Source organism: Macaca mulatta, chromosome 14, assembly GCF_049350105.2.
Source record: "Macaca mulatta isolate MMU2019108-1 chromosome 14, T2T-MMU8v2.0, whole genome shotgun sequence".
Classification (NCBI taxonomy): domain Eukaryota; kingdom Metazoa; phylum Chordata; class Mammalia; order Primates; family Cercopithecidae; genus Macaca; species Macaca mulatta.
In genome coordinates, this window is record NC_133419.1 from 114,512,856 (window position 1) to 114,527,282 (window position 14,427).

The following is a 14,427-nucleotide window of genomic DNA, read 5'->3' on the forward strand; positions in this document are numbered from 1 at the left end:
AGGATTATCAATAGGTGACAGGAACTTTTCAGCTCCACTATAATCTCACGGGACCACACTTGTATATGTGGTCTGTTGTCGACTGAAATGTATTTAACAGTACTGTGTTAACTTTCCTTCCTTCTGAAACATTCTTTCCCTTAGTTCCATGATACCATTCTCTACTGATTTTCCTCTTAGTTCTCTAGCCCTTCCTTTTTCACTTTCTTTTGGGAGCTTCATTTTCTGACCACTCCATATACATTGATACTCCTTTCTTCCTGATTTTCTTCTTATTCCAAACCAGTGGTTTTTAACAGGAAGTGATTTTTCCCCACCCTCAACCAGGGACATGTGACAACGTCTGAAGACAGTGGCTGCCACTGGTTGTCACCATGAGAGAGCTCTATTCACATCTAGCGAACAGAGGCCAGGGATACTGCTAACATGATACGATATACAGGACAGACCTCCACAACAAAGAAATATCCAGCCCAAAACATCAATAGTGACAAGGGTGAGAAACCCTGCTTTATATACTCTTTCTGGGCAATCTTGTCCATTCCCATGGCTTCAATTACTAAGTGCTGCTATCTCAAGTCCACATTATTTTCCTCACCTCCAAACATGTATATGGGTAAGATGATGTGGAAACTGTCCACTAAAATCCATTCTTCTTTTTTCCATATTAATAGCACCCAACCACATTATATATTTTAGCCTCCTTCACAGTTGGGTGACACCATGTCTAAGATCTTACCAATTACTAACAGAAGTAATTGGTAACTCTGAGTCTTAAGAAAATAGATGTGGCCCCTACATGCCCTCTCTTTTCCCTTTATCTCCAGCTATGACCTGGATACCAGAAGAGACCAGATTGAATCACGTAAATAATGACAAAACCCTAAGAGCAATACTTCTCAAACTGTAATGCATATACATATCACTCAGTGACTCTCAGTAAAATGCAGATTCTGATTCAGTGGGTCTAGATTGAGGCCTGAGATCCTGCATTTCTAATAAGCTATCAGGTACTGCCAAAGCTGCTGCTCTACAGACTTTTGGGAGACAATTCTCTAGATGTCTCTCACATTTTTGCACCATCTTACAAGTAAGGCAATTACTGTCTTTAGTTCTGGGCTATCTTTTCAAGAACGCCTATATAGTAAACAGCCTTGGAAGACAGAGATGGTGTCTCCCTCCAAAGCAAAAGGGAGGTATGCTTGCTACCCATTAAAAAGATTCAGGTTCCTTAAACTCAGGAGTCCTTTTCTATTAATATAAAGCAATCCACTGCACAATGTCCGACAGGAAGCAGGACTGGGCAACTGATGCAAAAATGCTGATACTCTGGCTACTGCTGTAAGTAATAAACTGTCCTTCATCTCGCACCAAGGAGACTCATGTCTTCTACAAAAATCCATGAAACTTTCCAGGAATGGTGACTCAAGCCTGTAATCCCAGCACTTTGTGAGGCTGAAGAAGGAGAATTGCTTGAGCCCAGAAGTTCTAGACCAGCCTGGGCAACATTGTGAGACCCTATCTCTACAAAAAAATTTAGCTGGGCATGGTGGCTTGTACCTGTAGTCCCAGCTACCCGGGAGGGTGAGGTGAGATAATCAACTGAGCCCACGAGGTTGAGGCTGCAGTGAGCCATGACTGCGCTAGGGGCAACAGAGTGAAACTGTCTCAAAAAAATAAAAAACAAGAATTTTTTTTTTAATTTTTAAAAATTAAAAAAAAAAAAAAAAATCCATGAGGCCGGGTGCAGTGGCTCATGCCCGTAATCCCAGTTACCTTGAGAGGCAGAGGTGGGTGGATCACTTGAGGCCAGGAGTTTGAGACCACTCTGGCCAACCTGATGAAATTCTATCTCTACTAAAAATACAAAAATTAGCCAGGCATGATGGCACATGCCTGTAATCCTAGCTACTTAGGAGGCTGACACAGGAGAATTGCTTGAACCCAGGAGGCAGAGGTTGCAATGAACCTAGATCACACCACTGCACTCCAGCCTGGGCAACAGAGTAAGAGTGCATCTCAAAAAAAATGTAAAAACAAAATCCATGAAACTTTAGCAGGCTAACTTACTGACTTTCAAGAAAGTTAAAATCCTAGATCCCCTTCAATTCTTGACACACACTATGCTAGAATAGCTGGGCCCTAGATTGTAGAATCAGCCTGCTTACTAAAGTATTATGATTTTTTTTTTAAGTATCTTGTTTGAGCCACTGCATTTCAAGGTATCTCTTTTTTTTTTTTTTTTTGAGACGGAGTTTCGCTGTGTCACCCAGGCTGGAGTGCAGTGGCCCGATCTCGGCTCACTGCAAGCTCCGCCTCCCAGGTTTACGCCATTCTCCTGCCTCAGCCTCCGAGTAGCTGGGACTACAGGCACCTGCCACCACGCCCGGCTAGTTTTTTGTATTTTTAGTAGAGACGGGGTTTCACCATGTTAGCCAGGATGGTCTCGATCTCCTGACTTCGTGATCCACCCGCCTCGGCCTCCCAAAGTACTGGGATTACAGGCTTGAGCCACCGCGCCCGGCCTAGGTATCTCTTTTTATTTATTGTCTTTTTTAACAACAGTCTAGCCTTCACCTTAATATAATCCAACTGTCTGTGAAAGTGCATTTGATATTCCATAGGCACCTTAAATTTAAACTCCTCAAATCTCTCACAAAAACCTGCTCTTTCTCTAGACTGTCGCAGTGAATGGAATGAAACCATGACCTAGTTCCCCAGTTATCCTTGACTCCTACATCCTTCACTCCCTACATCAACAAGTCCCAAATATCCTCTCTGAAATGTCACTAGGATCCATCAATTTTTCTCCATCCCCACTGCCACTGACTTTAGGGCAAATCACCGCCCTTTTCTTCCTCGATTATTTTAACTGCCTCTGAATATTTTAACTGCCTTCTCATATCCTGGACTCATTTCCCTCAAGTTCTTTCTTCAAACTACAAGCAGCATAGAATTCCTGAAATTCAAATCTGATGTCACTCTCTTGCTTAAAAACCTCTATGGGTTCCACAGTGCCATCAAGATAACGTCCACACTAACTTTATCATGTTACTACTAACCTGATATGCAAGGTCTTTGCTTACCTTTCTAATTCATCTTATGTTCCTTCCCACCACAATCTCTAAACATTTGTCTTATGCAATACTTGTAGCTCCCCAAAAGTGACCTCTCTCCATTACCTCCATGCCTCTGCCTAAAACTAACATTTATGGCTACTTACAACACTCTTCCTTCCCCTGTTGCCTATCACTTCCCGTCTTGGTTTGGATGTCATTTCCTATAGTAAGCCATCCTTAGCTATATCTCCTCTCTCTAACTGTATTACTCCTATTTATTGTTATGTCACACTATTATTATCAGGTATGAGATTCACACCTTGAAATAAAAAACATTCTTATTCAGCAACTATCTCAGTACCTGGCACCTTTTAAGTGCACAACAAATACACCAAATGCCTGAATAAACTTCTAACATACACCTATTGAAAAATAATTCTCTATTACCAACCATAAATTTGAATATTCCTCCCATATGACAGAGCTTCAAATATTGAAAGTATTTCTTCCCAAGGCTAAACATCCTCAGTTTATTTCACAGTTCTTCAAATGGTACGATGTTCAGGGCTAAACCTTCTCATCCAGACCAGCCATCTTTCAAACTACAACAACCAAAACTAAATGAATTTCAACAGCCAGGATGTGGCCAGTAAGAGGTACAGAGAGCCAATTACTGTTCTGTTCCAGACACTTCATTTCTAATAGCACAGTCTAATATTGCACTATTGATACTGACTCCCTAATCAACCAACTAATTACAAATACACTCTGGGGATATTTTTTGTACTGTGCCAGAGGTGCAAAATAACAGATTGATCCACTCGCTTTGGCCACCACAAAATGCTGGGATTAGAGGTGTGATGCACCGGGCCTGGTCAAATTTTCTTCCATAAAAAATAAGTTATTTAAATTACACTTCTGGAAAATATTTCTATTTCAGAATTGAAGTCACCCTACAATCATTTAGTTCAACCACCATTTACCAAACAGAAAAGTGAGGGTTTAAAAAGTTGTACACAATTAAGCTGTCTTAGGAATCAGGAAGCTGAACCACTTCCCTACAAACCTACCCAATTTAACAAATTATCCTTACCTCACTCTCTATCCTGGATTTCAGTAGGTCAATGTCTTCAGACAGTTTATCCACCTGGGTAATCAGGCCCTGCGCACTCTGCATGCTAGGCAGGAATTCACTGTACTTCTTGCTAATCATATTGCACACCTCACCCTAAAATATAAAACAGAATTACAATAAAAGACAGTGAAATGAGTAGAAAACTCTGATAAAAATATATTCATCTTCCACAAGGCATTTTCCATGTTAGAACCTTCTTGCCAATTGCCCACAACCATTCACTTTCCCTCCAAGCCAATGAGTTTCTTTCAAAAACACATTTCTCCCACCATGAGGGGTCTCATAACACTATTAGGGTGAAAGAAGACAACAATATCAAACATCACTATGTACTCCAAGAGTATGTACAACTATTACTGGTCGATTAAAACATTAATTAAAAAAAAGAAGACTATGATCACCAAACCCCAACAGTGCCCAAGAGTTGTACAATTGCTGGAAAAGATAAAGGTGGAGTCAGAAGTTCTCATATTGAACTATATCAGACTGTGGTCACCAATTTTAATGATAAATCTAATAGAAAAGAAAATAAATGGATAAATCAAATCCATAATCTATATCTCTCAATCAATTTCTATTTTCTTGCCTATAACATTTTATGGCCTGATCTTAAAACCCTACATTGGCCAGGCGCGGTGGCTCAAGCCTGTAATCCCAGCACTTTGGGAGGCCGAGACGGGCGGATCACGAGGTCAGGAGATCGAGACCATCCTGGCTAACACGGTGAAACCCCGTCTCTACTAAAAAATACAAAAAACTAGCCGGACGAGGTGGCGGGCACCTGTAGTCCCAGCTACTTGGGAGGCTGAGGCAGGAGAATGGCGTAAACCCGGGAGGCGGAGCTTGCAGTGAGCTGATATCCGGCCACTGCACTCCAGCCTAGGTGACAGAGCGAGACTCCATCTCAAGAAAAAAAAAAAAAAACCCTACATTGATTTGAGTTTCATCATCTCCTTTAATGCAAACTAACTTAAACGAAGTACTGAATACTGTGTATTGAATTATTCAATACCTTGAAAGATACAAGAATAAATTATGGCTCCTTCTCTGGGGAAGTAGTGAAGGCAGTAGATGCAGGAAGCTGGACTCCAGGCATCATGTACTACAAATTTAGTAGCTTCACGTTCAAGTTGGTGGGAGCATGGATTTCAGAGGCCTATAGCCCACAGGGATTAAAGCCTGTGGTTTCCACAGAAGCACCACCTATCATATTTGCCAAACCAACTAAGCTGACCTGATTCCACTACATATAATTTTGCTAGGAAAAACAAAGTTCCAGAGCTGAAGAAGTTTCTCCGGAAAGCTGATGATGTGCCCATCCACCTGAAATGAGGATTCCCTGACCAAATGCTATAATGGACCACCATGGTGCTGACTATGGGCTGGATACTGCCTGATCACCCCCTACATGGTTTCGCAGCCTCTAAAGAAATGAGTTAGCGCCAAAACAAATAAGGACTGGTTTGCTTTTTGGCATAAACCGTTTGAATTATCTTTTTCATTGTTTTTGTTAATTTTTGTTTGTTTGTTTGTTTGAGATGGAGTCTCGTTCTGTCACCCAGGCTGGAGTATAGTGGTGGAATCTTGGCTCACTGCAACCTCCACCTCCCGGGTACAAGCGATTCTCCTGCATCAGCCTCCCAAGTAGCTGGGACTATAGGCATGCGCCACCATGCCCGGCTAATTTTTGTATTTTTAGTAGAGACAGGGTTTCACCATGTTGGCCAGGCTGGTCTCAAACTCCTGACCTCTGGTGATCCACCCACCTCAGCCTCTGAAAGTGCTGGGATTATAGGTGTGAGCCACCGTGGCCAGCCTTTTTTTTTTTTTTTTTTTTTTTTCACTTGGATGATACATGTTTACAAGAAAAACAGAAAGATATGAAGACAGTATTTTGGCTTGCTTATGAAATGCATATGGCTTGTCAGAGCTCATTCAACAGTTAAAGCCACTGTTTAAAGAAATGATGCATCCCAGCATTGTGGCTCACACCTGTAATCCCAGCACTTTGGGAAGCCAAGGCAGGTGGATCACTTGAGGTCAGGAGTTCAAGACCAGCCTGGCCAACATGGTGCAAACCCATCTCTACTAAAATACAAAAAAATTAGCCAGGCGTGGTGGTGGGTGCCTGTAGTCCCAGCTACTTGGGAGGCTGAGGCAGGAGAATCACTTGAACCCAGAAAGCAGAGATTGCAGTGAGCCGAGATCTCGCCATTGCACTCCAGCCTGGGCGACAGAGCGAGAGAGACTCCACCTCAAACAGAAAAAAAAAAAAAAGAAATGATGCTGCACTCTGTGTTTGTGCTCCTGATTTCCCTGGAGGTTCTAGACCTCAGGCACTTGAGGAAGCAATTTTTTTTTTTTTTTTTTTTTTGAGACAGAGTCTCACTCTGTCACCCAGGCTGGAGTGCAGTGGAGCAACCTCACCTCACTGCAACCTCCACTTCCGAGGTTCAAGCGATTCTTCTGCCTCAGCCTCCATAGTAGCTGGGATTACAGGCGCCCACCACCACACCCAGCTAATTTTTGTATTTTTAGTAGAGAAGAAGTTTCACCATGTTGGCCAGACTGATCTGGAACTCCTGACCTCAGGTTATCTACCCGCCTTGGCCTCCCAAAGTGCTGGGATTACAGGCGTGAGCCACCGCACCTGGCCAAGGTTGCATTTTTGAGCATAGGGTACAGAAGCCTCTCTGGATTTGGATGTGGCTGAGGAAAGAAGACAGAAGCCAAGGCCATGCACATAAAATGAGGGCTTTGAGTTAGTACTCACCAGGGCGGGGAGGGGGTGGAGCAGGGAGTGGGGGTTCCATCTTGCAGTAAAATTTTAAAAGAAATTATTTTTAGCCTGCCTCGATTCCTTGGGCGGTTCATTTCAAAGGGTTATTTGCCTCATTTCATATCTTCAGTGAAATTTTATGTGTAATTGTGTATATTTATGTTGCACTTTAGATTGGTGTCTTGTTTTATTAATGCAGCTGTGCCACAAATTCTCCTTTATCTTTTAAAAATGTTATGACTTTAAATTGATTTTTTTTCCGTCTCTTTTTGAGATAGAGTCTCACTCTGTCCCTCAGGCTGGAACACAGTGGCACAATCTCAGCTCACTGCAACCTCAACCTCACAGGTTCAAGCAATCCTCCTGCCTCAGCCTCCAGAGTAGCTGGGATTACAGGCGCACACCACCACGCCTGGCTAATTTTGTTAAATTATTATTTATTCTGACAGTGGAATAAATACATGAATTAAAATAAAACGAATTGCTTGCTCTCAAATTCCTAGGTAGTAAAGATACTATATACTTGAGCAACAAGAATACAGGACTGAAATGTAATACAGCAACAAAGTTACAAAGCCTTCCAGCAGCACAAATGAGAAAGAGATCCCCTCTCCCTGAGGGAAGATAAAGACTTTTTTTTTTATGCAGGAGACATTTGAAATGGAACTTGAAAAATGGGTAGAAATACTACAGGTAAAGATGGAAAAATGGCAACATAAGCAAAATATGGGATCAAAAAAAGAGGGGACAGCAGAGAAAGTAATTTTCAATTGGCTGAAGATCCAAGTTGGTAAGGGAAACTAGTGAAAGGAAAGAAAGGCACGTTGGGTTCAGAACACATAGGAGCTAGGGTAGCTTGCCATGCTAGAGTAGCTTAAAAACCTGTCTTCTTTCCATCACATTAAACAGTGGTGAAAAATCTGAAAGCCATATTTATTTATTTATTTATTTATTTTTTTTGAGATGGAGTCTCGCTCTGTCGCCCAGGCTGGAGCGCAGTGGCAGGATCTCAGCTCACTGCAAGCTCCGCCTCCCGGGTACACGCTATTCTCCTGCCTCAGCCTCCCGAGTAGCTGGGACTACAGGCGTCCGCCACCTCGCCCAGCTAGTTTTTTGTATTCTTTTAGTAGAGACGGGGTTTCACCGTGTTAGCCAGGATGGTCTCGATCTCCTGACCTCGTGATCCACCCGTCTCGGCCTCCCAAAGTGCTGGGATTACAGGCTTGAGCCACCACGCCCGGCCCTGAAAGCCATATTAAAGAAGAGATGTCAGAGATATGACTACTTAAAATTCAGGAAACTACTTTTGTAAAATCAAGAGCTGTTAGGAAGTTATACCTGTGCCTTTATTGTGTGTGCCAAACTTGCCCCCTCGAAACCCTACTTGACTCAAATACACAAAATTTTAAATGAAAGCAACTGAAGATGTGGGCAAATACTGGCAAGGGAACAATATTGGTACAAAGCAAAACTGTGTGTGGCTAACTGATTCCAGTTTTTGTATCAACCTCAAAGCAGCAACGTCTACCTAAGTACCACTGACACTCAGCACAGCTTCAAGTGCTTGTAGATGAAGAAGTTTTAAAAACACATTAAGAGGCCGGAGACGGTGGCTCACGCCTGTAATCCCAACACTTTGGGAGGATGAGGCGGGTGGCTCACCTGAGGTCAAGAGTTCGAGACCAGCCTGGCCAACATGGTGAAACTCCGTCTCTACTAAAAATATAAAACAAACAGAAAAAAAATTAGCCAGGCGTGGTGGCGCGCACCTGTAATCCCAGCTACTCAGGAGGCTGAGGCGGGAGAATCGCTTGAACCCGGGAGGCAGAGGTTGCGGTGAGCCGAGATCACTCCAGCCTGGGCGACAGAGCAAGACTCCATCTCAAAAGATAAATAGATAGATAAAAATTAAAACATACTGAGGGTTTGGGGTTTTGTTTTTTTTTTTTAATGTCGGGGAGGAGAAAGGTGCAATCCTCCAGGCTATTTTATTCATCAACAAATCAAGGAGTGGGTGGAGGAAATAAACACTCATCGATGGAAGAAGGAGAAGGGGGGATCCTGTCTTTCCTACTCGTCTCCTGCGCTCGCTCCCTAGCTTCCTCGGAGCTTCCAGTTGCTCCTCCCGCTCTGCTGGTCTCTTCAGTCTCCCCATTCCCGCGGCACACCCCTCCCCAACATAACTCCACTCCCCAGTGCTCTCCAGCCACCGCCTCTTCGTCCCCACAGTCCCAGGCCTCCTCGCCTCCTCAGTTCCCAACCTCTGTCTGGGCTCCCCTCCAAGATCCCTCCTCAATCCACACACTCTGGGCCTCCCCACTCCTCATTCAGCCCCCACAACTAGATCTCCCCGACAGGCCCCACTCTGCTGGTCCCCACTCTGTCTGCCCTTAGCCCCCAACTCCTCTCTCCAGTCCCTTCACACAGGGACCCGTCGTCCCCTTCCAGTCAGCATACAGCTGCCCCGCTCTCACCTTAATCTCCTCCACCCGCCGGGTCAGGCGGCTGATCCGGGTCCCCAGATCCTCCTTTTCCAGCCTCCCGGAGTGTGCCAAAACTTCTGTCACGAACGAGGCCATGGCCAAGACGGGAATCAATGCTGACTGGGTCACTCTCGTAGCCAGCGCGGCGGCTCCCGTCCCGCCGGCCGTCTTGACGCGCGGCCTGCCGGGAAACGGAGTCTCGAGGGCCTCAGACCGCCGCCCGGAAGGCGAGGAGCGCACTACAACTCCCAGCAGGCACCGCTCCAAACCCGGGATGGGATTTCCACGGTGTCCCGTAGTTGGCAAACTGTATGCAGACGCGTTTTCTTCCTTAGTTGTTTTCAAAGTTTGTCGCTTCCCGCCCGTTTTTCACTGAAGGAAATTAAACGTTTTTAATGACCAGGTCTAACTGAATCTTTCTAAATTTCAAAAGGCTTACGTGTAAAATTACCTAACTGAAAGAGCCAACGAGCCCATCTCGATCTTTTTTCCTCAACTTTTATTGGGCCGCTGTGGCACCAGAAGCTATGAACGGCGCCCTCTGGAGTTGTGTAAAGAAGTGGCGTCACCTCATTATAAATAAAAGGTTGCCTGTAATTGCATCTATGTACATATATTACATCTACGTGATACATTACACATTTACATTACCTGCATTACATATTTATATTACTTAGATAGACATAATATTAGTCCTGTGTGAACAAGAACAAGATACTTAGTACTTTCTGTCAGATTATAAATATGTAAATGTGTCAAAAGCTTTTAGAAATGGTTTATTTTAATGCATTGTATATAGAAAGATGTTCACCATATTCTATGTATAGTATGGTTCCTTTTCAAAAACGTAAGTCTATAGCCATTGTTTGGTCAAAAAACAAAAAGTAGGTAAGTAGGTATGTAAAGGACAGACATCAAATTATCCCATGGGTGGTGGATTTATGGTGTTTATGCTCTTCTCTGCCCTTGCTTTCTCTATTTTTCTGCAGTAAACATACACAGTCCTCCCTTGGTAAGGGGGGATTGGTTCCAGAAACCTCCCCTGCCCCCATAGCAAAATCCATGGATGCTCAAGTCTCTTACATAAAATGATGTAATGTTTACAAGTAATCAGCACACATCCTCCCCATACACTTTAAACCATACACTTTAAATCATCTCTAGATTACTTATAAGACCTAATACAAATCAGTCTAAATGCTATATAGTCATTATAGTGTATTTTTATTTGCATTATTTTCTGTTGTTGTATTGTTATTTTTTATTAGCTTTTTCCAGAATATTTTTGATCTGTGGTTGGTTGGATCCATGGATACCAAGAGCCAAATGTACTGCTTTGATTAAAAGTAAAAGATTTTTTGTTTTTTAAAATGGTATATTGTGAGGGTTGACCCCAAATAGGCACTGACCCTAAGATCCCTGACAATTTTAAGTGTCTGCGAGATAATCTGCTTATCCCAGTGAAGCAAGGGCTGATTCATGTGCCATAAGCAGAAGAAACAAAACTGGGATTGAGAGAGGAAGCACTGAAAACAGTCAAAACATCGAGAGAAACTCCTTTCCTTGGAAAACCAAATCAATTTCTTTGTGGTAGACCTGTCAACTTTACTTTGAATTCTAACTGCACTAATAATAAATGCCCAATGACAAAGAATGACTGACAGATGAAAATTCTGAAACTTTGTACTGCATATTTATTAAGCAATGATCACAGAGCAGACATTGTGCTAGGTCTGGGGACCCACGACATGTGAATATATAATCACAGAAAAATATGATAATTACTAATCTGTAGGTAGATGAGGGATGGATCTAGATTTAGTGGAACCTGAATCTTATGCAGTTGCAGGGAGGGGAAGGACTCTTTAAGAAAAAGAATATAAAATAATGAATACAAAATTAGATGCCAGTCTTAGAAGGGACCTGTGAAAGTAACGAGCCCCGAAGTTTAATCTGCCCCTGAGGAAGGTGCAAATGGCAGAGGAAATATTGGAGGAGAAGCACGCAGTCTCTGACTGAATCAGAAATGTTTCACAATGTTAACATTTACAGGAGGCCATTGCTTTGGACTGAGTTCCTGCACTAAGCCCAACAGACCAAACCAAAATGGAGTCACTCATGCTAAAGCTCTGCTTCACCAAACCAAAACTAAGCTGTCTATCTGACCTTCTGAGAAATCAGGAGAATGAGAGATAATCACCAAATTCCCAAACCTGCCAGTTTCAGTCAGCGTGATAACGAAGTTCCCTCTGTTTTAATTCTTACAAAAAAGTACCTGAACTAAACTGATGCCAATCAATCAGTTATTTTCGTATTGTTCTGTTTCTTGGTTCCCACCTTACAAGGAAATTAAATTTGAAACAGCCAATCTGCTTTATGTTCTTTGTTTCTCTTTTCTTCAGCCTTTTTCTTTCTATAAAACCAACCTCCTCTGTTCAGCTCATCAGGACACTGATTCTACTTTATGGAATGAAGTGTTGCCTATTCTAGAATCACAAATAAAGTGAATTAAGATCTTTAAACTAAATTTGTTGTAATTTTGTCTTTCGACAACGGTAATGAGAAATCTGAAGTGAGAATGAAAGGAAGTGCTACTTTGAGATTGAGGTTCTGGGACCTCCCTCCAGAAAACCTGTCTGTACATACCCACAAAACACAACTGCCTAAGCTCTTGCTTCTCCCTGAGCAGAGAGACTACTGGGTAAGGTGAAGACCGTTCCTCAAGGTCCAAGGAAAAGTCAGGGAAGAGCCAGAGTTAGGCTGAGAAAGGAGAAGAAATAGCATGCAGCATGGACTGCGATGGCTGCACACAGTCAATGCATGCAACAATGAATGAATACTTGAATTTTAAAAAAGAAATTAATAGATGCATGTGTTCTGTATTCCCTCATTAACCTCATCTTCTTCATAGTTCACATTTATCATGGCTTATATGTCTCCCAATTCACAGATGTTCACAAATCATCAGGATAAGGCAAGGAAGTCAGGAGCAAAGTCTGAAAGGATTCCTCCTGGCCTATCATGACTCACATACACATGACATACCTGTATTCAAGAAGCAAAGTAGCGAATGCATTATTTCTGGCAGAGGACAGTATAAGCAGACAGCATTTCCAAGTTTGCACAGTATTTTCCATCATGTTGCTATAATAGCAGCATAAGGTGCCTACAATTTGAAAAAGCAACCCATTTGCTTCAAAATAGTATGAAAGGGAAGGAGTGGGTGCAGGTAGAAATGAAGCAAGATTGGGATGAGTGGATAATTTTTGAAGTGGAACGATGCAATATGGGATTTCTTTATACCATTCATTCTACTTTTGTATATGCGTGAAGTTTTCTGTAATAAAACATAAAAAAAAAAAATGAGCACTTCAAATGATTCTGTGTGCCTTCCCCCAAAACCTCACACCACTGATAAACACTGGTATACCAGATGTCTTAGGTGTTGAGCCATGAGTTAGACAAAGTCAAGATCTTCCTTTCTCAGGATATGTCTCTTCCTTTCAGGAACATCTTTGCTTTCACTTCATATCTACCATACAGTGTGGAGTAGGTTAATTTGTGAATAGGGAAACACATGAGTCAGACATTCATGACTCCAACAGAATAAATCCGTTTTCTTCTCTGTCTTGCTATGAAGACTAAGTCTCACCCACATGCTGTGTCACCAGTGTGCAGTGGCAGCTTCTGCAGCCTGGGGACAAGAACATGAAATGTCCGAGTTTGAGCTGCCTGGCTCACATTGGATTTGTTGTTTACCAGCTGGGGCACCTTGGCACTTTAGTTACCTAAAGTGTATCGTACAGTGACAGTATGAAAATTAAGTAAGGATAAAGCGTCTAGCCAAAAGTCTGGCATTTAGCCGCATGCAGTAAATGCAAATTATTTCCTTTCCTGTCAGAACCTGCTACTTGGCAGCAGCAACAAACAGGAATGGAAGCTGGTATGATTACCATTTATTATAGCTGCTGTCCCAGCAGCAAGGGGAGCCTGGGGAGGGAGCACCTCCCTCTGGGGATATTCTGGGTTTGGGTAGGTTCCTTGGATTGAAGAATTTAAAATTATTTTGTAAAATTAATATTTGTGGGCTTTTGTAATAAAAATATTAAGTGATAAATTTATAAAATGTGTAAAATGCATAGGTAAGCACAAATAAGGAAATAAAAACTATGTATAATTTTATCACCAAAATAATCATGTTAACATTTTGTGGTCTACACAAACACACACACACACACACACACACACAGAGGCACATATTTCTATATATTCTTTGTCTTTTTCTTTTTTTTGAGATGGGGTCTCACTCTGTCACCCAGGCTGGAGTATAGTGGCGTGATCTCGGTTCACTGCAACCTCCCCCTCCCAGGTTCAAGAGATTCTCCTGCCTCAGCCTCCTAAGCAGCTTGGACTACAGGCGTGTGTCACTATGCCCGGCTAATTTTTTCATTTTCTTAGTAGAGGTGAGGTTTCGCCATGTTGCCCAGGCTGGCCTCGAACTCCTGGCCTCAAGTGATCCACCCACCTCAGCCTCCCAAAGTGGTGGGATTACAGGCCTGAGCTACCGTTCCTGGCTGCATTCTATATATTCTATGTACTGTTTGGTCACTCGCTTTTCTCACTTAACGATATATCAAAAATATTTTTCATATCATTAAAATTCTTTCTATAAAATCACTTTAAAATGACTGCCTAGTATTAACAAAAACTGACAATTCTTAACAATATTTCAATGGACATTTTCATAAATCTTTGTACATACTCATGATACATTAGGTAGATTTCTGGAAATAAGGTGCTGGGTCAAAGTATGCATATGTTTAAAAGTATGAAACATAAAGTCATGTTGCCCTATGAAAAGATTATATCGACATGTATTTCCAGAACATCGATCATCCTTGTGATCTCAGAGCTGAGGATTGATTTCAGTTTATGAATTTATTCATCAGATATGTATTGATGGCTCCCTGT

At 42.3% G+C, this 14,427-nt stretch overlaps 1 protein-coding gene and 1 pseudogene across 1 annotated transcript in view; one reads left to right on the top strand and one right to left on the bottom strand.

Annotated features, from left to right (window-relative positions):
- The window catches only part of ZW10 (zw10 kinetochore protein), a 43,378-nt gene extending 33,800 nt beyond the window's left edge, over positions 1-9,578 (bottom strand). The window contains exons 1-2 of the mRNA XM_001085694.5: positions 9,448-9,578; positions 4,153-4,287 (exon numbers count right to left, since the gene is read on the bottom strand). Of these exons, the coding sequence (XP_001085694.4) occupies positions 4,153-4,287; positions 9,448-9,552 (240 nt within the window). The 5' untranslated portion in view covers positions 9,553-9,578. The remainder of the gene's footprint in view (positions 1-4,152; positions 4,288-9,447) is intronic.
- LOC106993479 (cytochrome c oxidase subunit 7A2-like, mitochondrial pseudogene) lies at positions 5,286-5,663 on the top strand (annotated as a pseudogene).
- Positions 9,579-14,427: the final 4,849 nt, after the last annotated feature.